Genomic DNA, 23888 nt, shown 5'->3' on the forward strand with positions numbered 1-23888 from the left:
TAGAGGGTGCTGCCCTTTCAAGGAAAAGAACTGATGAATCACCAGTCCCATGTACTTCTTCACCCAAAACAACTGAACAGGATTTCTTCATTAAGTGCAGTTTGTCTCGTGAAGAAAGGATTTTTATGTTCCTGTCCTCAAATTTAAATAAGCCTTTGTCTGTTTTTATCAAATGTTATACCTACATTTGATAGATCAAATTTAATTTTGCAGTCGAGTGTGCCTCACATCCATTTACTGCAAGATCTGATGCTGGACACACTAAGGAATTTGATATCAAAATTTGTACAGCTTTCAGTGGTTAAATCCTCCTATCTTTTGGAAGTCGATTACCACAGCAAGGGAAACCAGAAAAATGATTGTGACTTCGTCATTGGTAGTTGCACTTACCAATTCGTAAAGCATCTGAAGCATGGCGAGGAGGAGGAATTTTTCTCATCAGTTAAAACGTACTTCACTGATAGATTAGTTTGTGTTATTCTTGGTATTTTAACAATCCCTCACAGTAACGCTGAATGTGAGAGGATATTTAGTCAGGTGACTAAAACACGAACACAGTTCAAGTCATCTATTGGTGATGGAAACTTGGAGAGGTTGTTGACAGTAAAATCAAAGCTACAGGGCAATTGCTTTCAATAAACCTTTGACAGAGGTTTTCTCAGACAGGCAAAATCTGCCACTTCTGCTCCTTTTAATCGACGGAAATTTTCTACTGATGAAGTTTCTGTAAATCAGTAAGCTGGAAGGAAGGTAGGGCTACCATACCACACATGTTCTTATACGTTTTGCTTTGTTGTATACGAGTATTTAGATATCACTGAATATGAATACATTTGAGAGTAAAATATTTGTGGATTTTGATTCCACTCAGTTTCCCTGGAAATATATATTCATTGAAATGTGGACTTGACGACATGATGCATTGAGCTTGGTAGGATGTTGTTGTTGAGTCATCAGTCCATAGACTGGTTTGATGCAGCCCTCCATGCCACCCTATCCTGTGCTAACCTTTTCATTTCTACGTAACTATTGCATCCTACATCTGCTCTAATCTGCTTGTCATATTCATATCTTGGTCTACCCCTACCGTTCTTACCCCCTACACTTCCTTCAAAAACCAACTGAACAAGTCCTGGGTGTCTTAAGATGTGTCCTATCATTCTATCTCTTCTTCTTGTCAAATTTAGCCAAATCGATCTCTTCTCACCAATTCGATTCAGTATCTCTTCATTCGTGATTCGATCTATCCATCTCACCTTCAGCATTCTTCTGTAACACCACATTTCAAAAGCTTCTATTCTCTTTCTTTCTGAGCCAGTTATCGTCCATGTTTCACTTCCATACAATGCCACGCTCCACACGAAAGTCTTCAAAAACATCTTTCTAATTCCGATATCAATGTTTGAAGTGAGCAAATTTCTTTTCTTAAGAAAGCTCTTCCTTGCTTGTGCTAGTCTGCATTTTATGTCCTCCTTACTTCTGCCATCGTTAGTTATTTTACTACCCAAGTAACAATATTCATCTACTTCCTTTAAGACTTCATTTCCTAATCTAATATTTCCTGCATCACCTGCCTTCGTTCGACTGCACTCCATTACTTTTGTTTTGGACTTATTTATTTTCATCTTGTACTCCTTACCCAAGACTTCATCCATTCCATTCAGCAACTTCTCGAGATCTTCTGCAGTCTCAGATAAAATAACAATATCATCGGCAAATCTCAAGGTTTTGATTTCCTCTCCTTGGACTGTGATTCCCTTTCCAAATTTCTCTTTGATTTCCTTTACTGCCTGTTCTATGTAAACATTGAAAAGGAGAGGGGACAAACTGCAGCCTTGCCTCACTCCTTTCTGGATTGCTGCTTCTTTTTCAAAGCCCTCGATTCTTATCACTGCAGACTGATTTTTATACAGATTGTAGATAATTCTTCGTTCTCGGTATCTGATCCCTATCATCTTCAGAATCATAAATAGCTTGGTCCAATCAACATTATCGAATGCCTTTTCTAGATCTACAAATGCCATGTACGTGGGCTTGTCCTTCTTGATTCGATCCTCTAAGATCAGACGTAAAGTCAGGATAGCTTCACGTGTTCCTACATTTCTTCTGAAGCCAATTTGATCTTCTCCCTACTCAGCTTCAACTTGTTTTTCCATTCTTCTGTAAATAATACGTGTTAAAATTTCGCAGGCATGAGATACTAAACTAATGGTGCGGTAGTTTTCACACCTGTCAGCACCGGCTTTCTTGGGAATAGGTATAACAACATTCTGTTGAAAATCGGATGGGACTTCTCCTGTCTCATACATCTTGCAGACTAAATGAAATAACCTTGCCATGCTGGTTTCTCCTAAGGCAGTCAGTAATTCAGAGGGAATGTCATCAATTCCAGGTGCCTTGTTCCTATTGAGGTCACTCACAGCTCTGTCAAACTCTGACCTCAAAATTGGGTCTCCCTTTTCATCAGCATCAACAGCCTCTTCATGTTCCAGAACCAAATTATCTACATCTTTACCTTGATACAACTGTTGGATATGCTCCTGCCATCTTTCTGTTTTGTCTTCTTGCCCTACGAGTGGTTTTCCATCTGAGCTCTTAATATTCATACACCTAGATTTCCTTTCTCCAAAGGTTTCCTTGATTTTCCTGTATGCAGCATCTACCTTTCCCAGGACCATACAGCCTTCGACATCCTTGTATTTCTCCTTCAGCCATTCTTCCTTAGCTGCCTTGCACTTTCTATCCACTTCATTCTTTAATCGCCTGAATTCTTTTCTGCCCTCTTCATTTCTAGCATTCTTGTATTTTCGTCGTTCATCAATCAGGTCTAGTATCTCCTGAGTTATCCACTGATTCTTAGTTGATCTTTTCTTCCTTCCTAACATTTCTTCAGCAGCCCTACTGACTTCATTTTTCATGACTCTCCACTCTTCCTCTATACTGTTTCCTTCAGCCTTTTCATTTAGTCCTTGTGCAACATGTTCCTTGAAACAATCCCTCACATTCCTTTCTTTCAACTTGTCTAGATCCCATCTTTTTGCATTCTTTCCTTTCTTCAATTTCTTCAACTTCAGATGGCATTTCATGACCAACAAGTTGTGGTCAGAGTCCACGTCTGCTCCTGGGAAAGTTTTGCAATCCAACACCTGGTTTTCTGAATCTATGCCTAATCATAATGAAGTCTATTTGATACCTTCCAGTGTCTCCAGGTCTCGTCCACGTATACAGCCGTCGTTTGTGGTGTTTGAACCAAGTATTGGCAAGGACTAAATTATGATCAGTGCAGAATTCAACCAGACGACTTCCTCTTTCGTTCCTTCGTCCCAATCCAAATTCTCCTACTGTACTACCTTCTCTCCCTTGGCCTACCACTGTATTCCAGTCTCCCATCACAATTAGATTCTCGTCACCTTTTACATATTGTATTAAGTCTGCTATCTCCTCATATATTCTTTCGATTTCTTCATCATCCGCTGAACTAGTAGGCATATAGACCTGGACTATTGTGGTGGGCATTGGTTTGGTGTCTATCTTGACGACAATAATTCTTTCACTATGCTGGTCGTAGTAGCTTACCCGCTGCCCTATTTTCTTATTCATTATTAAACCAACTCCTGCATTTCCTCTGTTTGATTTTGTGTTGATAATTCGGTAGTCGCCTGACCAAAAATCTTGTTCTTCCTGCCAACGTACTTCACTTATGCCAACTACATCTAACTTTAGCCTATCCATCTCCCTTTTCAGATTCTCTAACCTACCACAACGATTCAAACTTCTAACATTCCACGCTCCGACTCGCAGAATGTCAGTATCCATCTTCCTGATGATCGCCCCCTCTCGTGTAGTCCCCACCCGGAGATCCGAATGGGGGACTAGTTTACCTCCGGAATATTTTACCTGGGAGGAAGCCATCATCAGTACATCATTCATACAGAGAGAGCTGCATGTCCTCGGGAGTTAGTTACGGCTGTAGTTTCCCGTTGCTTTCAGCCGTGTAGCAGTATCAACACAGCTAAGCCATGTTGAGTATTATTACAAGGCCGTATCAGTCAATCATACTGACTGCCGCCCTTGCAACTACCGAAAGGCTGCTACCGCCCTTTCGATGAACCATTCGTTAGTCTGGTCTCTCAACAGATACCCATCCGATATGGTTGCACCTGCGGCTCGGCTATCTGCATCATTGGGACACGCAAGCCTCCCCACCGCGGCAAGGTCACATGGTTCGCAGAGGAGGCTTGGTAGGATAATGATTGTATTATGCAAGACATGTAGAATAAGAAGTGTTGACCAATTGTATCTCCTGATTTTTCCTGATTTTGATACCAAATCCCCCTGATTTTTGGTTTTGTAAAGTTGGCAGGTATGTGCATGGAAGTTACAAAGCAAGTGGCTACATGTCTTGGGTCACATAGCTATCCGCTTGTATTTGGGAGATCCAGTGCTCCCTTTTCCGATACTGACCTGTCATTGTGCTTGTCCCTTTGTGTTCCCTTTCATGTTCCTCTCTCTCTAAATATGGTAAATTGGGACTATAGTGATTGTTAATAATAAATAGTTTAAAAAACCATGGTGCAACAGCCCCGAATGACCATGCCCTACCATTACAAACCATTATTCTCATCATTATTCCGTATTGAAAAATAGCTGATCACAAAGTTTATACAAGGAGTAATTTTAATACCACCTATTCAATACAAATTTATTCCACTATAGTGTGGTTAAATACACATGGAAATTATCAGAAATTTGAAGTACATGTTTCGCCCACTATTTATTGGGCATCATCAGCTTCAATCAATCTTAAAACACATATGGTCTAAGGAGTCATAATAACTTACGTAAAAAATATTGATGAATATTTACAAGTGTTAATACTGTGGGTGCAATATGTTTACAGTAAAAAAAAAAATTGGTATTAAAACAGAACTTACACTAAAATCACTTTGAAAAAATGATGTGTTCATCTAAAAGTACTAGTCATATATTGTTATTTAAAAAGTAGTGCATGTCTGACACTGAAATGGATCTTCTTGATGAGAAGCTTAAGCAGTATATATTACATTAGGAAAACAGAATATCAAAAATAAGGTGTCAACAGGATAGGAACAAGACGGTTAAAAGATGCAGTAAAAGTTCATATTCGAGGCCAATATTTAAAATAAGGATGGAAAGAAGTAGTTGAATTGAAGGCAGTGTAGTTTATGATGTCTTGGAAAGTTGGAATGAAATAAAACTACACTGCCTTCAATTCAACTACTACTTTCCATCCTTATTTTAAATATTGGCCTCGAATATGAACTTTTACTGCATCTTTTAACCGTCTTGTTCTTATCCTGTTGACACCTTATTTTTGATATTCTGTTTTCCTAATGTAATATATATTGCTTAAGCTTCTCATCAAGAAGATCCATTTCAGTGTCAGACATGCACTACTTTTTAAATAACAATATATGACTATTACTTTTAGATGAACACATCATTTTTTCAAAGTGATTTTAGTATAAGTTCTGTTTTAATACCAATTTTTTTTTTTTTTACGGTAAACATATTGCATCCACAGTATTAACACTTGTAAATATTCATCAATATTTTTTACATAAGTTTTTATGACTCCTTAGACCATATGTGTTTTAAGATTGATTGAAGCTGATGATGCCCAATAAATAGTGGGCGAAACATGTACTTCAAATTTCTGACAATTTCCATGTGTATTTAACCACACTATAGTGGAATAAATTTGTATTGAATAGGTGGTATTAAAATTACTCCTTGTATAAACTTTGTGATCATGCCCTACCAAGCGACCGCTGCTCAGCCCAAAACATTATTTAACCTCACGAGTTCTAACTTACAGGCAACAGTATTAAATGATGTTAGTGAAATCTGCGCAATTATATATGGATATTCTGGGCGATTCCCTTGCACCTACTAATTTTGTTTTATGCAGCTCCACTAACTGGCAGTTTTATGTCTTGAAAACCTTGGCCATTCTGGTACCCACAGAAAAAAGACATATCTTTTTATTTACTGCCTAACCATAATAAGATGTTAATCTGCAAGATCATTAATAATAATCACGACTGCACGCTCTAAATTACAGTGTAACCTCGATATCTCTAATCACCTCGGGACCTAGATTTCATTTCGTGTTATCAAAATTTTGATATATAGAGAATACCGTTTTTAAGCATGTATAGCTCATAACTGAATCATATGTATCTACGGGCTTATACTGAATACATTATTTTTAACAGTATTTAAAAATAAACAGACTTACTCTATTTTATGCCATCACTTTAATTATAACCGTTATTATAGTAACTTTTTAGAAGACAGGATACAGTACATACAGTAGTGAAACAAGAAACATACCTTGATTAACACCTTTAGAAAAAATCTGTTAGTCTCTTCTGTTTGTTACTGTTAACCATTCCTCCCTTCACGTTTAAACTTCTCATCAGTACCACGCAGCCGAGATTCGTAAATGGAGCTTGTCATCCGCAACTTCGGTGGTTGCTTTCATATGTAGTTCACATCCGAGAAACAGCAAGGCTCAGCTGATTTTCAGATCGCCATAAGTTTTAGATTTTCAGTTTGTCATATTAGCTCCCAGCAACACTGTAAACTTTTCTTCACTTGTTAACTGTTCTCACAAACCACAAATGCTGTATTGCACAGTTAATGTTGCACAAAATTTGAGTTAGAGTATTTTTTGCTTCAAGGGAGGAAATGTTTGCTTCGAGAAATCGAAATGAGTGTAACTGAACTTTGAGTAGTAGAGGAATAAGTACACATGAAGATAAGCACAAATGGCCAGGAAATTGAAGTTACTTCGAGATACTGAAAATTCGAGTAATGGAGGTTCGGGATATGTTCGACTGTATATGAAAATTAAACTTCTGCGAAACATGAAGTGGGTATTGTGACCGCATTATAACCATAACATGAGCTGTAATCTTTGCACGTTTTGTCACAGTGCACTATAGTGTAGTTGCTAAGGGCAAGGAAAGCGAGCAGGTTATGCGTGAGAGGTGGGAGGGTCTATTAACTTAACCATTATGGTTTGATTTTAATAATGGTCCGTGTTCACTACAATCTCTACTCCAATAAATACTCCTTTGATAATTAAAAATAGCCTTGTCAACACTTAGAGTTGTTTAATATATATTTTTTTAAGCTCATACACCACCATACATATTTTGAGGACCTTACTGTCCTCTTCCTCAGCGGTTTATTTCCTCACTACCAATTATCTCGTGGACCTCTTTAAATATTATCACACATCAAACACCGAAGTTTTGAACATATCTTTATAGAATCTACTATATGTCTTAATTAAAATAAGATATATCATAGTCCTAAAAGAACACTAAACTACAATACTCTGTTTACAATTTTCTTAAAATTTCATCCTTGTGTATTACCTAAGAATACAATCAATTCATTAAAATTAGTGTCTCATAAAATTTTTACTGCAATCTTCCAATTCAGAGATCATGTCAGTTAAATTTTGCTGGTATTTCTATCTGTCCTCGAAAATCCCTCGTTGTAGCTCCTCACTCCAACCTAATTTGAATTTGCTGTTACCGTACACAAACATAATAATTGGCCTTGACTTTTGCATTGGGTAACGTGCCTGTCAGCAGAACACCAATATCAGGATCACTATCTTACTCCTCTATTTGCAAAATTACCCCCTGTGGGTAGAGGACGCAGACGAAGAATGTATCCACGGTATCCCCTACCTGTCATAAGAGGCAACTAAAATGGGTGACCAAGGGATGATCGAATTAGAACCATGAGACTACTTGTAATTAGCACAACCACGTGGGGAACACCATTGGCCGCATTTACTTGCGAGCAGTACCACTATGTTAGGTACACAATAGGATTGTGATTAGAAGTGAGTGTGCAAATCAGTGTGGGTTTTACAGTACCTGTGATTAGTACCACTATATGAGCAACACCCTGGGTCTACCTTGCCTATGATTAGTACCCTCTATGTGAGGAACACCACGGGATAGTACGAGTCCCTGTGATTAGTACACCTATATGAGGGACTTCATAGGTTTGTGTTGCCTGTTAATGGCGCCACAATATGCGAAACTTCATAGGTCTGTGCTACATGCACGTATTAAATTACCTGCGAGTAGTACCATAATGTGTGGAATACCGCAAGTCTATGCTACTTTTGATTAGCACCGCAACATGGCAAATACCATGGTTTTACTTTCCTAGCGATAAGTACCATTATGATGGGCCGATGACCTGCATCTTGGACCCCTTTTGACTACAAGTATCATCGATTCAGAATTGTGCTTTAGAAGCAGTCCGTTGGTCAGTAATACTATTAACGCCAGTTTCTGAGTTTCAGATCCACTGATTGTTTTAAATTCATATCCGTCCATTCATTCTTCATCACATTTTGAAATCTGGTCAGTGGATGATTTTGGACTTTTAAATTGTCATTACATTTCATCCCATTTTTTACCATTAGGGACTGATGACCTAGCTGTTAGGCCCCTTTAAACAACAATCATGATCATATTTGCAAAATGGGCGACGATTATTCTGACTCCCAAATCTGGAACTCTGCGAGTTGTTCTATATAGTGCTCTTGACCTCAGTTAGTTGTCAATCAAATCCAAACGAAAATGTCCATATTTGTCAGAACATTTTAAGAAAATTGTAAATAGAATAGGGTAGTTATAGTGTTCTTTTATGACAATTATGAGATATTTTATGTTAATTATGACATATAGTAGATTCTATTAAGAGAGGTTTAGAAGTTTGGTGTGTAATAATTAGAGGTCAAAGAGATAATTGGTAGTGAGGGGGGAAAAAAAAAATGCTGAGGAAGAGGACAGTAAGGTTGTTGAAACATGTCCAGTGTATGAGGTAATAAAAAATAATTAAACAACTCTAAGTATTGACAAGGCTGATTTTTAATTATCAAGGGTATATTTATTGGAGTTAAGGTGGGAGTTTCGAATCTGGGCCAAAGATACTTCATTAATTTCTGTTTTTTATTTTTTATTTTTACCTCGATATATGTGAAATATCCTCAGTGTTGGCAGTGTATGTGGCCATATGAAGGACCGCAGGGCTGGATAAATACGGAGTGGCAAGTAGAGGGAACCATACTACACTGACAATGTTTAGCTATGAGTGCAAATGCTCAAAGTGATGACCTGCTTGTTTTATGCACATCTGGGCCCGCTGCTGAATGGATTTTCTTGCATTCCCAAGTATGGCCGGTGTTATTGATCTGCAAGTTTTGGTGATGAGTTCCCGAAGGTCCTCGGGATTTTGTGGTGCTTGAGTATAAACTGTTTGTTTCAAATGTCCCCACAGGAGAAGCTCAATAGTGTTAAATCCGGTCACTTAGGCAGGCAAAGAAACAGGTTCTCCTCTTCCTATGTATGCTCTTGGATGTGTCTCGTCCAGATGGCGAGGGATGGCTAACATCAAACGTGATGATGCTCCATCCTGTTGATACCACATCACTAAATGATCTCCTAGTGGTACATCCTTCAGGAGAAGTCTGAGTTCATGGCAGAGAAAATGCAGGTAGTGTGTGCCTGTTAAATGACCCTCGAAGAAATACGGTCTGAAAAGGTGATCATCCAAGATTCCACATCATACATTCACTCTCCATGATCCTTTATACTGTATGTTGCCTGTTGCACCCAGTGAGGTTTGTCAGCACTCCATTAGTGCATGCTGTGGCGGTTGATGGTTCCATTATTGTGGAATCATGATTCGTCCCAGAACAAGATTTTCAAAGGGAATGCTGAATCATTTTCCACATTCCCTAATAGCCAGTGATAGAAATCAGTTTGATCTTAGAGCTCTTGGTGTAGCTGTAGATGATAGGGGTGATATTTATGTGAATGCAGTATTCACCATTTGGATAGCCGGCTGATGTTAAGCTGTTGAGCAATTGCCCATGTACTAATGTGTTGATTATTGCCAGCTGTGTCCAAGACTGCCTCCTCATTCTCGCCCGATGTTAGTTTTTTGTCTGACAGGTGGTACTCCTTGAATCACCCCTGTTGTCCATAAGTGTCTTTAAACACTGTTGAAAGTCTTTGCAATTAGATATTGCCTGTCTGGATAGCTTTCCTGGTACAGAGGTAGTGCCTGGAATGCATTTTTCCTTGCTTCCCACTTAAGTACGAAGGGCATGTCCACATATTCATGCGTGGAAAACATAACGAATGACTGAACAGACTCATTCAAGCCATATAGCAGTGCAATGCATAATATCAATAACAGCGGCGTTCTACTGTTTGCATGTGGCACACTCTAACCTGTGCCTAAGTATTAAAACATCATATCGATCCAAAGAATTTTTAAAGATGTAGGATTCGAACCATCAGTGATATGTTCCGTTAATTGCTAGGCTGGCATCTAACCACGTGTGTGCTATGGTGGAACAGTGGTGCGTGCTTGTATTATTAAGAGTAAATTGGTATACATTACTCCATCAGTTCACTATTTCATACGCTTTTCATGCCACTGTAACATCATTTTAAACATTAACTTTGTGCTATGCTACACATGGTCACTAGGTACAATGTATTAACATAGTAACGTGGTAGACTGATGTAGACAAATGATTTAAATCAAAATAATTTCGTGTGGCTATTTCTACCAGATTGCAGCCCTTGTAAGGCAGACCCTCCGATGAGGGTGGGCAGCGTCTGCCATCTGTAGGTAACTGCGTGTTATTGTGGTGGAGGATATTATGTATGGTGTGTGAGTTGCAGGGATGTTGGGGACAGCACAAATACCCAGCCCCCAAGCCAATGGAATTAAGCAACGAAGGTTAAAATCCCTGACCCGGCCAGGAATTGAACCTGGGACCCTCTGAACTGAAGGCCAGTATGCTGACCTTCAGCCAGCAAGTTGGACAATGATTTAAATGAATTTAATTGATGTAATATTTTTTAAGCTGAATGTAGCAACTGTCGGTGTGGTCATAATTGCTTGCCTGCTGAGCTTACAGGACATTACTATCACAAAGGGTGCCATTATAGGAATTTTGACCATACAGCGTTTTTACACATTTGTTCGGGTGTATAAAACAAAATTAGTAGGCACAAGAGAATCGCCTGGTGTATAATTTTACTACAAGTAATGGGATGAGAATCAACAAGTGATGACTGATAGGAAATAAACAGGAATGTATGAAAAGGGTAAACACAGTATGGTTATGGGAAGGAGCAACTGCAAAACTAAAAGGTTTGATGCTCAGTCAAACAGTGTGAGAGATTCATAGTGGAAAGTCGTATTCCTGTTATTTTCATTCCATGTAAAATTGCTGATAGTTTACGATAAAAATGAAGGTACGTAAAACGTCAAGAAATTGGTTTTTGGTATGTATCTTTAAAACATCTCTGACAGTGCAGTATCTACTACAGTCTGGGATGTGTCTTAACATTGATAGCACTAAAACGTTCCACTTGTTGCTTTTTAGAGCCTAATTTTGTATTCTTATAATAGATTGCCCTGCAATTTTTCTGTAATGTTGGAAGAACAATGTAACTGAGAAATACGGAGTTTACGTTGTTGAATGTTAGTTTAGTGAGGACCAAAAAAAGAAAGATCTAAAATGAAATATGAAATCTATCCTTTCATTTCAGACACTGGTCTCTTTTCTTGAGAACTCATGGTTGCAAGGCTGGAAGTGCTTGCTGGTTGGAAAGTTTGTTGACCAGGCTATACACCTTCAGCTGGAGAATGCTGTCAACAAAATTTTGAAGGATGAAGCTGGGGCAGAGTGCGACTTTGAAACTCTGTTTCCACCTCGGTGTCGTCAAATTCTTTATTGTGCTGCACGAAATGTGCACCACTGCAATAGTGACCAACTGTCAAGGTAAGATTCCTCCTGTCACTATTCTCCAGACCACCTTTTGAACAGACTAAAGTGGAAGTGACGTCATTGCCTCGTCGCACTCGCCGTGCTTGCCAAATGAACCGGTGCGCGATTCAAAGTTGTACTCCAGCTCGCGGATTGCATTTAAAATAATTAGTACATTAACGTATGCGTATTGGAATTTCATACATTCATTTAACGGCGTACGTCTTTAAACAATTAATTTACTGAATTGCATTGTAAATGGAAAACCTACAATCTGTTTTCCAGTCATTGACCAGGTCAGGGATGGAATGAATGAAGCCCCACCTTGCGGCGAGGATAGGAATTAAGCCGGCTGCCAAAACCTGTCACACTCCTCTGGGGCAATGATTAATGACTGACAGATGAAATGAAATGATACTGGAGAGTCTTGCTGGAATGAAAGATGACAGGGAAAACCAGAGTACCCAGCGGAAAGTCTGTCCCGCCTCAGCTTTGTCCAGAACAAATCTCACATGGAGTGGCTGGGATTTGAACTACGGAACCCAGTGGTGGGAGGCCGACGCGCTGCCACCTAAGCCACGGAGGCTTTCACATTTTTAATGTGCTAACTAAGATTTCACGCTTAAAGCATTGCGAACAAATTCTTTGACATACACCGTAAGCATTACATTCATGAAATTGTTATTACTATTATTATTATTATTATTATTATTATTATTATTATTATTATTATTATTATTATCAGTATATATGTAATATTTTACTATTTATTATTCACTATTATCTAAATATATAGCCTGATGCCTGATTGAAATGAGCTGTTACGCTACTCATGGGCGATTGATGAATGAGCGAGAGAAGTGATGATTATGTACTCGTACTGGAATTAACTTGAAACTGACAGGGGATGTTGGGATCCAGGCGAAAACCTGCCCCGCCTCCGCTTTATCCAGCACAAATCTCGCATGGATTGACCGGGTTTTGACCCATGGTATCCAGCGGTGAGAGGCCAATGCGTTGCCGTCTGATCCACGGAGGCTCTATTATTATTATTATTATTATTATTATTATTATTATTATTATTATTATTATCATCATCATGTAGGAGGTTTCAGCGTCAGCTGCAGTAAGTAATCTGTATCGCTGTTGAGTGGCTGCATACCTAAGTCGGGGTCAGCACACGAGGTAGACTAATCCTGTCGTCAATAGTACTCGCTCGGAAATGCCCCTGCCACCCGCGCCATCCCCTAGTCTATACACTCGCTTCCGCTTTAGTCTGCTCGAAAAGTGGTCCCGAGAATAGATTCTAAGCCTGCATGTCCAGCATTTAAACTCTTGTCCGTCATAATACGATTTTCAGATTCCATTCTCTGGGCATGTCGAATGTGGAAAGAAATTTTATCTGAATCGTGTTACAGTTGTTATCAGACATTGAGTTTGAAAGGTAAGTGTTTTTATGTAGGCCCTGAAAGTTGTGTGCCAGGCTGTCGCTGGCCTTCTGAGCCCAACTTGGGAGGTTCAGTCCTGGCTCAGTCTGGTGGTATTTGAAGGTGCTCAAATATGTCAGCCTCGTATTGGTAGATTTAATGGCACGTAAAAGAACTTCTGCGGGACTACATTCCGGCACCTCGGCGTCTCCGAAAACAGGAAAAGTAATTAGTGGGACTTAAGCCAATATTATTATTATTATTATTATTATTATTATTAAACTTGTTATGGAGCGAAACATTTAATAATGTGTAACTTGTAACGGTTTTACTTCGTAAAGAAATTTAAGTCTGATCTTCAAAACATTCGTTTATTTGAAATATGACCACTATTTATACACCAAAAATTCTCTGAAAGTGCTTTTGTTGCAAAGCATTTATTTATTTATTAATTCTGAGTATTGTGCTATTGAGCTGTTAACTCGAGAGTTTTGACTTTACAATTAATGGTAAAAATTTTTAATATACACAAATATACATTGATCACAACATTATTGGTAGTATACTGGAGATAATTAACAATTATATTTAGCTATGGCAATAATAATTAATACATTTCTATATATTTTTGTAATAAATATTTAAAAGCAGACTTCTGAAATAGTGATTAAATTTGGTCTCATGTCATGTTGTGTGCCTGTCGGTCCAAGAAATACGGCGAATAAAAGTTATAAACAAACTGAATACATACTTAGACACTATCTGTTCAATCACAAGGTATATCAATGGGATAAAACAACCAGAATGGGAAGGAAAAGGCCATGGCCTTAAGGTACAGCCCCAGCATTTGCCTGGTGTGAAAACCACAGAAAACCATCTTCAGCGCTGCCGACAATGGGGTTTGAACCTACTATCTCCCGGATGCAAGCGGACATCAGTCCGCAGAGTAATTTAATTGGTTTTAGAAGATTGGTAGACAAAATATCTGGAGGCTCCGAACCTCAATAAGGTACGTAACACGCTAGAGTTACATTTCGGTCTGTTGGGCAGTGAAACAACTCACCTATGGCACTTCCAGCGTACGCAGCAGGAAGTTACTTAGAGGTGAAACTCTTTATCTTATGCATGAAGTGCAGTAAGGCATTTACTCAACTCACTCATGCAGGAGAGGAAATGTACTCATGCATATACTGTGGTAAGACTTTCACACACATAAGGGATGAACATTTGGCACATGCACTAAACGAGGATAGGCATTCAGACACCAAAAAGACATATTTATATAAGAGGATTGGGGCAAAAGTCATGGCAACTTTTTTGTAGATATGTGAACGGATCACAAACATATGTGTCGTGTGGAAGTTCTGCAGACATAGTGTGTATGCAGAACAACCGATGGTTCTGTGATAGCCAGTAGTAGCGCAGCGAGGGCTGTGAATTCAGTCAGTTGGCGAGTGTCGTGCGAAATGGAAGTAACCCGTGTTGAGCAGCGCAGCATCAAAATAGCCATTCTCCGAGGGAGAAATGCGATGGAAGGTCACAGTGAATTAGTGGTAGCCCTTGGGAATAATGCCCTACCATACCGCACAGTAGCATGGTGGGTAGGAAAGTTTCAGCATGGACGTGTGTCAACCAGTGGTGAGCAATGTTCGGGACGACCTGTCAGTTTGCGGACCGATGTGGCACGTGCCATAATTGAGCAGTTCCTGGATGAAGACAGACGATGGGTGCTACTGGAGTTAGAGAGGGCAAGTGGCATCGAGAAATGCACCGTCCACAGGATATTGCGTAATGAGCTGCAACTGCGCAAAATCGCATCATGGTGGGTACCACATGCACTGACGGAAGTTCAAAGATGGGTGCGCTGTGCAATATGCTCCAACCACCTTGCAGGCTTGCATACGTTTTTTCCGTAAAATGTATGTATTTTGAGTGTGTTTTATGGTTGTACGTGTGAACATTATTGTACGGATTTTGATTATGTACGCTTTGTGTCACTTTCTGGGGTCAATGACTTTCGATAGTGGCTGGTAATAAGAGATGCAGTGTTTGAAATGCGACCGGTAAATGAATCGTTAATCACATTCTTGTCACAAATAATCGCCATCGATGAATTTTGGGCCAGGGCATACGAACCAGAACTGAAACGTCAGTCCGCAGGGTAATTTAATGTCAAAAACATTTTTAGTCCGTATTGAATCCAGATTTACATTAAGGAATGAGGGTAATTGTTTCCACCTATTCAGTGGCGACATACTGGATCACCAAGGAGGCAGAAGGTCCGTCAGAATCCTTCCCCGGTCAAATTGATGGTGATCGTCTTGTATGACGTCGGGGGTGTCATTGTTTGCCACTTTGTTCCGACCGCACAGTACTACAGGGACTTCCTGCTGCGACAGGTACGACGTGGCGTTTGGGAGAAACATCCGAATGTTGTGGACTATGCAATAATCCTGCACGACAATGCAAAACCACCTAAAGCAGAGTGTGTAGAGCAGCTACTGCAACGTTGGGGATGGGAAGAATTGGAGCACCCACTGTACTCTCCCAACATTTCGCCCTGTGACTTTGATCTCATTCGAAAGATTAAGGAACCACTACATGGTAGGCAGTTTGAACCACGAGAGGACATTGCTAATGCTGTGCGCCAATAGGTGACCCAATTCACACATGGTGCGGCAAATGCTGAGGCAGATGATATTCAGCGCCTCCATCATTGGCAGTGTGTGGTGTCAGTAGCAGGGGACTACTTTGAGGGTCTTTAGGCCCAGGTTTGTTATGTCAACTTTGTGTACTGTGTTGCCATTCTTTTGCACCAGGAAGGCCATATTACCCTGTATATACCCTAATACATACCTGCCAAGTATTCCGTTTTTTCCGTAAAATGTATGTATTTTGAGTGTGTTTTATGGTTGTACGTGTGAACATTATTGTACGGATTTTGATTATGTACGCTTTGTGTCACTTTCTGGGGTCAATGACTTTCGATAGTGGCTGGTAATACGAGATGCAGTGTTTGAAATGCGACCGGTAAATGAATCGTTAATCACATTATCGATTATCACTGCTTTTGTCACCTGTTTGACCTCAACTGCTATGTACTTCATTCAATGAGATGTTCCCAAACAAGTAGCAGGCTGCGATTTTGAAGAAAAGAAATCCTTGAAAAGTAGCAGGCTGTGAATTTATATAACATCTTTAGTAACTGTGTCGTGCTTTGTAGTAGCTGAAAGGCTTTGTTTGTGGATGTGTGTAACATTGGTGGTAGTTCTGAAACTCGTGAAATTGTGTGACGAATTTCTAAGTGATCTAGTATTTTTAGTGGTGTTCGTAATGAGTTAGTAAGAAACAATATTAGGCCTATCAATCCTTTCGTTAGGCATTCTGCTTAATTTCCTTGTTTTATACGATCACGGAAAGTGTTCCCAGTGTTAAGTAAAAACAGATGAACACTTATCGAGATTTAACTTCGTGTATTTAATTTCAGGGTTGACCATGACATATAAGTAAAACCTCGATGCATCATTCTTCAGGGGGCAGGGGGTAAAATGACGGATGCGGGAAAAATTTAAATGCGGGCAACATAAAAAAGGGGGAAAGCAAAATAATAAAAATACGGCTACTGTATTGGGACATTTTTCGTTATGTAAATATATTATTTATTATTATTATTATTATTATTATTATTATTATTATTATTATTATTATTATTATTATTATTATTATAAGAACTGCAATAATGGCGCGTGGCCTCCGGAGTCGGGTGCAGGTCTTTCGAGTTGTCGCGTGATAGGGGATCTATGCGCATATGAAAATGCGGCTCTACCTATTATAAGATGAATTCTAGTGTTTAATTCGGCGGGCAGCCTCCGAACTGTTGGAATTAACCAAGGAAATTTAAAATCCTCGACCCAATCAAAACCCCTTGAACCAAAGGCCAACACGTGCTAACCATATAGCTCATACTAAACATAACGGTATCAAAATATTGCAACAATGATATAGGCCTACGAGGTGGAAATAAAAAGCGTGACTTTTATGCCCTTACATTTCACTTTTCTTTACACATTTCTTAATAATTGAAATCCTTTAAGTTCAGTTCTCTTATTGCAAGTTGAAGATCAAAATCAAATCAAAAATCTCTTTATTTGCAAATGAGGTGTCTACCTTGGTGGCAAATGGTACACCAAAATACATTATTGTCAAGCACTAAATATTAAATTAACAATAGAAGAAAATTTTCCTATAATACTATACAATTTACGCTAACAATTTTTTCTATTAAACACACAGCTCATCCTTAATAAATTTATATTGCTTACAAAATTCTACTTATAATATCTCCTGTACTACTTAAAAATTACTTCAGATGATACTATACAACTGGTATAAGATTAAACTTTACATTACATTTATTTACCTTTTTTTAAAACCCATTCTGGAACCTAAGTAGCATAACGACCTGCTGCGTCTTAACCAGAGCCTCTTTTGCCACCAATTTTCAGAGTTCGTGAAGGGCCTTCACAGCTACCGTAGCGGTCCCAGGGCCCTCGAAGTCCCCACTGTACTTCACCCCTACAGGCAGTCCCCTACTTTGGGTGTCCAACTCCTTAGACCAGGGGATGGAATTAATTTAATCACACACATTTTTTAAAATTTATTTACAATAACCTGCACTGGTCAAATGCCCTCTAACACTTCATTTATTTTTTGTGTTGCTGTTTATTCTCTTCTTGAATATCTGTACAGATTTTGGAAAAGGATCAAACACTACCCCTGGTAAACTGTTCCACTCCTTAACACCCTTCCCAATGAATGAAAATTTACCCCAATCGCTTCTGCTAAAATTCCTTCTAATTTTATATTTGTGGTCTGCCCTGCCGATATAATTATTTTCCAACTGAAGCCTCTCACGGATATCTCCCCATGCTTCTTCCCTTGTATAGGCTCTATATAATCCTATAAGTCTAGTTTTCTCCCTTCTCTTACTTAAAGTTTCCCACCCAAGTTCCTTTAAAATTTCTGATACACTACTCTTTCTCCTGAAATCGCCTGTTACAAATCTTGCTGCTTTCCTCTGCACACTATCTATTTCTTTTATTAGGTAGAGATGCATGGATATTACGGCGATAACCTGTATTTAGGAAAAGATTCCGTAGTCCCTTTGCAAACGATAGGTTAGATACCCAACACAGCGTGGCTCTCACATCTCAGCTCAGACAATGTTACAGAGGTTAGAAATTCAACGCGGCGAGTTTCGAATTATGTCAGAGCGGCTTGTGCGAAGCTGCCAACTTAGGAACTAGTTACACGACTAGGCTATGAGAAAAGATTATTGGTTAGGTCCGGCTTGTAACAAAACTATTGGGCAGAGGGCAACAAAGCGGTTAACAGGCATCTAGCATCCTACACACTCCACAAGGTACGACGCACTAATCACCCTGTAAGTAATTAAAACGAATCTGGCGCACTGCGCGATTTTCTCTTTTTTTTTTTAACGAAGTTGGCAGCCCTATCCAGCCTATACCAACACAGACGATGGTGGCAAATTTGAGTGTTACGCTGTCTACGTTTTAATTCTTGTAAATAAGAATACTTCTAGGCATCGGTTAGTGGGTTGAGGAAAAGCGTTGGCACCAGGAAGCTCGTAGTGAGCTTGCGCAGGAATAACCTTTGCACAGCACTCCAGCCTTGTTCAAGACTAGCAACTCCGAATCGCTCGTACATCCTTGCGTAACTGGTTGCCGCTATTATATGCTAAGCTTATTGAGCAGTCCCTCTAAATTAAAAAAAAAATTGCGTTTTTTTCTTACGTACAATCGATCAATGTGGGATAATTGTGACAGAGGACAAATAATTTTTCGACGATCGATGTGATAGAATGATAGTTCGAGAAACGATAGATGCGGGGAAATTTAACATTGGTTTATATGGAACAATTTTGAGACCGAATAAATTCAACGATGAATACGGGAAAACGACAGTTCCGGGAACAATGCATCAAGTTTCTACTGTATTTGACTTGTATTAGTATTGTTTATAATCCCCTTGCCGTCCTTTTTCATTATGTCTCAAGACTGTTACGTAGGCGCGTGTTGTTAAAAATTTGCCGCTTAAGGATCTTCCGGATTTATCTTTTCGAAAGTTGGCAGGTATGCTAATAAATTAGCGTGTTACGATATTTCAGTGCTGTTTATTGTCCACACATGTAGTTAACACCTTGTCCTTTCGTCTGTATATACAATTTCCAACCGGACTGGTATCTTCAAGAGAAAAAAAAGTTGCCATGACTTTTTGCCCCAAGCCTTGTAGTTAGAGAACATGGCAAGATATTTTTATGTGAATATGAGGATGATGAAATATATGTATATCTACGCTATAGGAATCTTCAGCGATGTATCTATGAACATGTTATATTTTATGAGTTTTTATTTAATATTTGAAGTATAATTTTTAGGAGTGTGTAAAGTTAACCCTATCATTAAGTCTCAGAAGTGGGCTAGTTTCGGTGAGCGAGGTTAGTTGAGTAAAAATTATAGATCACCCACCGGGAGTGGAAACTCTGCGAATAGTGGTTACAAGGTGACGTGTGGACTTGTCACACTGCAATCTCTATCACTACAATTATTGTATATTTCTGTTAACTCCTAACTGAGTGTTAAACTTGCTTCGTAATTGATCACCTTCTATTATCATTTATGTGCTCTTTGAAATCGGAATTTGAGAATTTACGGACTGAGGAATGTTCATCAATTGACAGGTAAAATATACTTTAGCATACGTTGCAAGCGATTGTTCCTTCGGAGGAGTGGGCCACAATGTGTTTCTGGGGGTGATCTTGGCATTCGTTGCAAATGGATGCCCCATCGTGAGAGTGGGTCACAGTTTGTGTTGAATGTAACGTTGAAATGACCTGTTTGAGACACTAAGTGTCCGGTCCGTTCCTTGTTGCTCTCAACTGACGCAAATTAATAGACAATCGCAAGGAATTTTCTGCTAATATCTGACATCCAGCACATATATCATGCCAAGAACACGAATGGGGAGAAAGGGAATAGCGATCACGATAATACATGGAAGAATGGTGGAAGAACGCAGAAAATGAACGAAGATAGTCTGATGTATAAAACCTCGGTCAACAATGGAATAGATAAGAATACTGCTCAGAAGACACGGCAACCTAGACCAACACCTCCACAAAGGAGTAATATACAAAGCCGCTGTCTTAACGAAGTGCAAGCAGAGACTTTACGCCTCCAAGAAAGGAATATGTGAAAAGTACCAAACAAGGCTAACATCTGCAGAAAAGAGTGCATGGCACTATGTTTCAAAATTAAGTCAAGACACTACTACAGATGACGTAGTTACATACTGCACCGAACGGGGTACATTATTCGTATTGTGCCTTATCCCTCACTGCCTCAAATACTCCGGCTAATAATCTAATATAAAATGTTGGATGGACAAATAAATATAATAATCTCCTAAAAATTTAGGACGACACGCAGGTAAGAATAAAATAATTACATCAGCTTAGGTCTGCGACCAAATCATATTACCATCATCTGTATCTGCAAAAAAAAAAAAATTTGTATATTCCATCCCATCCAACATGTGCATTCATTTATCTACACCGATATTGGTTTATCTCGGTGAATAACACATGAGAACCATATTTATCAAATCATATATTCGTTCGCTGCACAATACCTTTCAGGGATACTCATTTCAATTAACCTTTTTTTTAATATCGTGGACTCAACTGAGAAATGCACAGCCTTTTCCCCAAATCCGTCCGCAAAACCAGTTCCAATTAATTGTAGCCAAGAATGAAATAGATCTTTTGACTTTATCTATTGGTTATTTATAAGTACTCCATCTAATATCTCTTCCAATGATGAATTGAATAAATAACAAGAATTCCAGTTGAAATCCTTATCTCCTATTTTATTGAAAGTTCGTTGTACTTGGAGTGAAGTATAATTACAATTACATATTCTGTTACATTCTTAGGAATTCCAATTCCAAATTGAAATACAATTCAATATTTTCTTATCATATTAAAAGAAATCGTTGACATTAACATTACAATCTCGTTACAATATTTTTGAAATATTAATAATTCATCGAAATATTATTGAATCCTTATCCAATATCCCCTAAACATTGTCGATGTCGTTGGAATGGTTGAAATACCTTGGAATATCGGTGAAAATCATGTTTAGATATTCCTTAAAAATTATTGAAAAGTCACTGAAGTGACTGAAGCACCATGAAATATCGGCGAAATAATGTTTAAATATTGCTTAAAAATTATTGAAAAGTCACTGAAGTGACTGAAGCACCTTGAAATATCGGCGAAATAATGTTTAAATATTGCTTAAAAATTATTGAAAAGTCACTGAAGTGACTGAAGCACCATGAAATATCGGCGAAATAATGTTTAAATATTGCTTAAAAATTATTGAAAAGTCACTGAAGTGACTGAAGCACCATGAAATATCGGCGAAATAATGTTTAAATATTGCTTAAAAATTATTAAAAAGTCACTGAAGTGACTGAAGCACCTTGAAATATCGGCGAAATAATGTTTAAATATTGCTTAAAAATTATTGAAAAGTCACTGAAGTGACTGAAGCACCATGAAATATCGGCGAAATAATGTTTAAATATTGCTTAAAAATTATTGAAAAGTCACTGAAGTGACTGAAGCACCTTGCAATATCGGCGAAATAATGTTTAAATATTGCTTAAAAATTATTGAAAAGTCACTGAAGTGACTGAAGCACCTTGAAATATCGGCGAAATAATGTTTAAATATTGCTTAAAAATTATTGAAAAGTCCCTGAAGTGACTGAAGCACCATGAAATATCGGCGAAATAATGTTTAAATATGGCTTAAAAATTATTGAAAAGTCACTGAAGTGACTGAAGCACCATGAAATATCGGCGAAATAATGTTTAAATATTGCTTAAAAATTATTGAAAAGTCACTGAAGTGACTGAAGCACCTTGAAATATTGGTGACATAATGTCGAAATATCAAGAATATTAACTAAGTACCACTCAAATATCAACTAGATATCATTAAAATATCATTTGAATTTCATTGAATATCCCTTCAAAATTCATATGTATGATCTTTGCTTTCTTTGTTTTCTCAAGTCTTCATTGTGTAATAACGAAAACAACATAAGTAAGTTCCATAAATATGGTTCAAAAATTACCATACAGCTATATATCGACTCAAATAAAACCGAAAATAAAATATTCTTTATACTAGGTAAACTAATTTGGTCATAAAACTATCTGAAAAAAAATAAATAGGAGTAGCCTATCATAACATACATGTGCAAACAAGCTAATCAAACATCTAGGAATGCAATACTTCCATTCGTAAATAAACATCTTTCTGCGAAATTAAAACAGAAAATGGTATCGGAAATTTACCTGTCCACAAGCAGTAGTCATTTTAGTTATGAAGACGTTTCCTCCCTCCAAACATGCGTTTGACAGACCTTCAACTTAGGCTTAGCTTATTATGTGAGATTCAACCGGGGAAAAAAAAAAAAAAAATGATGACTTTCAGTCGCGAATGCCTTGTTTTAGGATATAATTTTTGATGACCGTATACCATAAGTAGCCTGTAAGTTCATTAACCTCTTACAATCGTATGCATGTGCCACATAACCCGACTTCGTATACTGCTACGTAATTCACATGACGATAACATCAACTATAACGTAACATTAGCATTATGTTGCTTAAATATTACCAACTGCTCAAATCTAGTCGTATTTCACCGAATACGCATTTTGTCAATAACATTTCCTCATTACATATACACTTCCCTATCTCCATTATATAAGCCTATAATCTCTTAAGATTATGGATCATAACGATTCCACCTAACGAAATCATTCGTTGCATTAACTGTAGTGCAGTATACGTATAATCCATTCACATAATCTCATCACCTATCATGGTTTTACGGTATTCCGTAACACAAGCAATCACATATTCTCAGCAAAACAATGAGAGTGTTAATATTTCAAGTTCTACTTACCTACTTTTGGTGTCAAGTTATCGTCAAATTAAATTCTATTAATCTAGAAGACGGTCTAATACCATTCTGCATTGCACTGGAGTTGAATTACCCAATGAAAGGCATAAATCTTCAGAATTACATCGATAACGTCGGTTTTCAAAGCTTCACATAAAATAAACAAGCACTCCTACTCGTTGATTATAGATTTGAAACGTCAAAGACTACCTAACTCCATATCTTAAATAAGCTATAAGGATTCCTTTTTAATGACCCTACTCATAGAATTTTATCTTGAAGAATTAAACATTAACCATATTGCAATCATATATTAAATTAAATATTTACTATCGTTCATCCAAATATACGTAATTTTAACTACGAAAATTTAAATATAAGGAACTTGACTTATCTTGCTTTCGTTATTCGACTGGGATGGTCTTCATTCTGGATCTCCCTTGGCTCCCGACTCGAGTTGCGGTTCACGTCATCGTTGGTTACTGGTGACTGGCCTCGGGTGTGGGTGATGACGGCTGGCAAGGGCTCC

At 38.2% G+C, this 23888-nt stretch overlaps 1 protein-coding gene across 3 annotated transcripts in view; it reads left to right on the forward strand.

The window, feature by feature from the left end:
• Positions 1 to 23888, forward strand: part of Sse (separase) — a 330246-nt gene that overhangs the window by 172035 nt on the left and 134323 nt on the right. For all 3 annotated transcript variants that reach the window (XM_067148330.2, XM_067148331.2, XM_067148332.2), the window contains exon 6: positions 11652 to 11884. In XM_067148330.2, the coding sequence (XP_067004431.2) occupies positions 11652 to 11884 (233 nt within the window). The remainder of the gene's footprint in view (positions 1 to 11651; positions 11885 to 23888) is intronic.

This window comes from Anabrus simplex, chromosome 5 (genome assembly GCF_040414725.1).
Source record: "Anabrus simplex isolate iqAnaSimp1 chromosome 5, ASM4041472v1, whole genome shotgun sequence".
Lineage (NCBI taxonomy): Eukaryota > Metazoa > Arthropoda > Insecta > Orthoptera > Tettigoniidae > Anabrus > Anabrus simplex.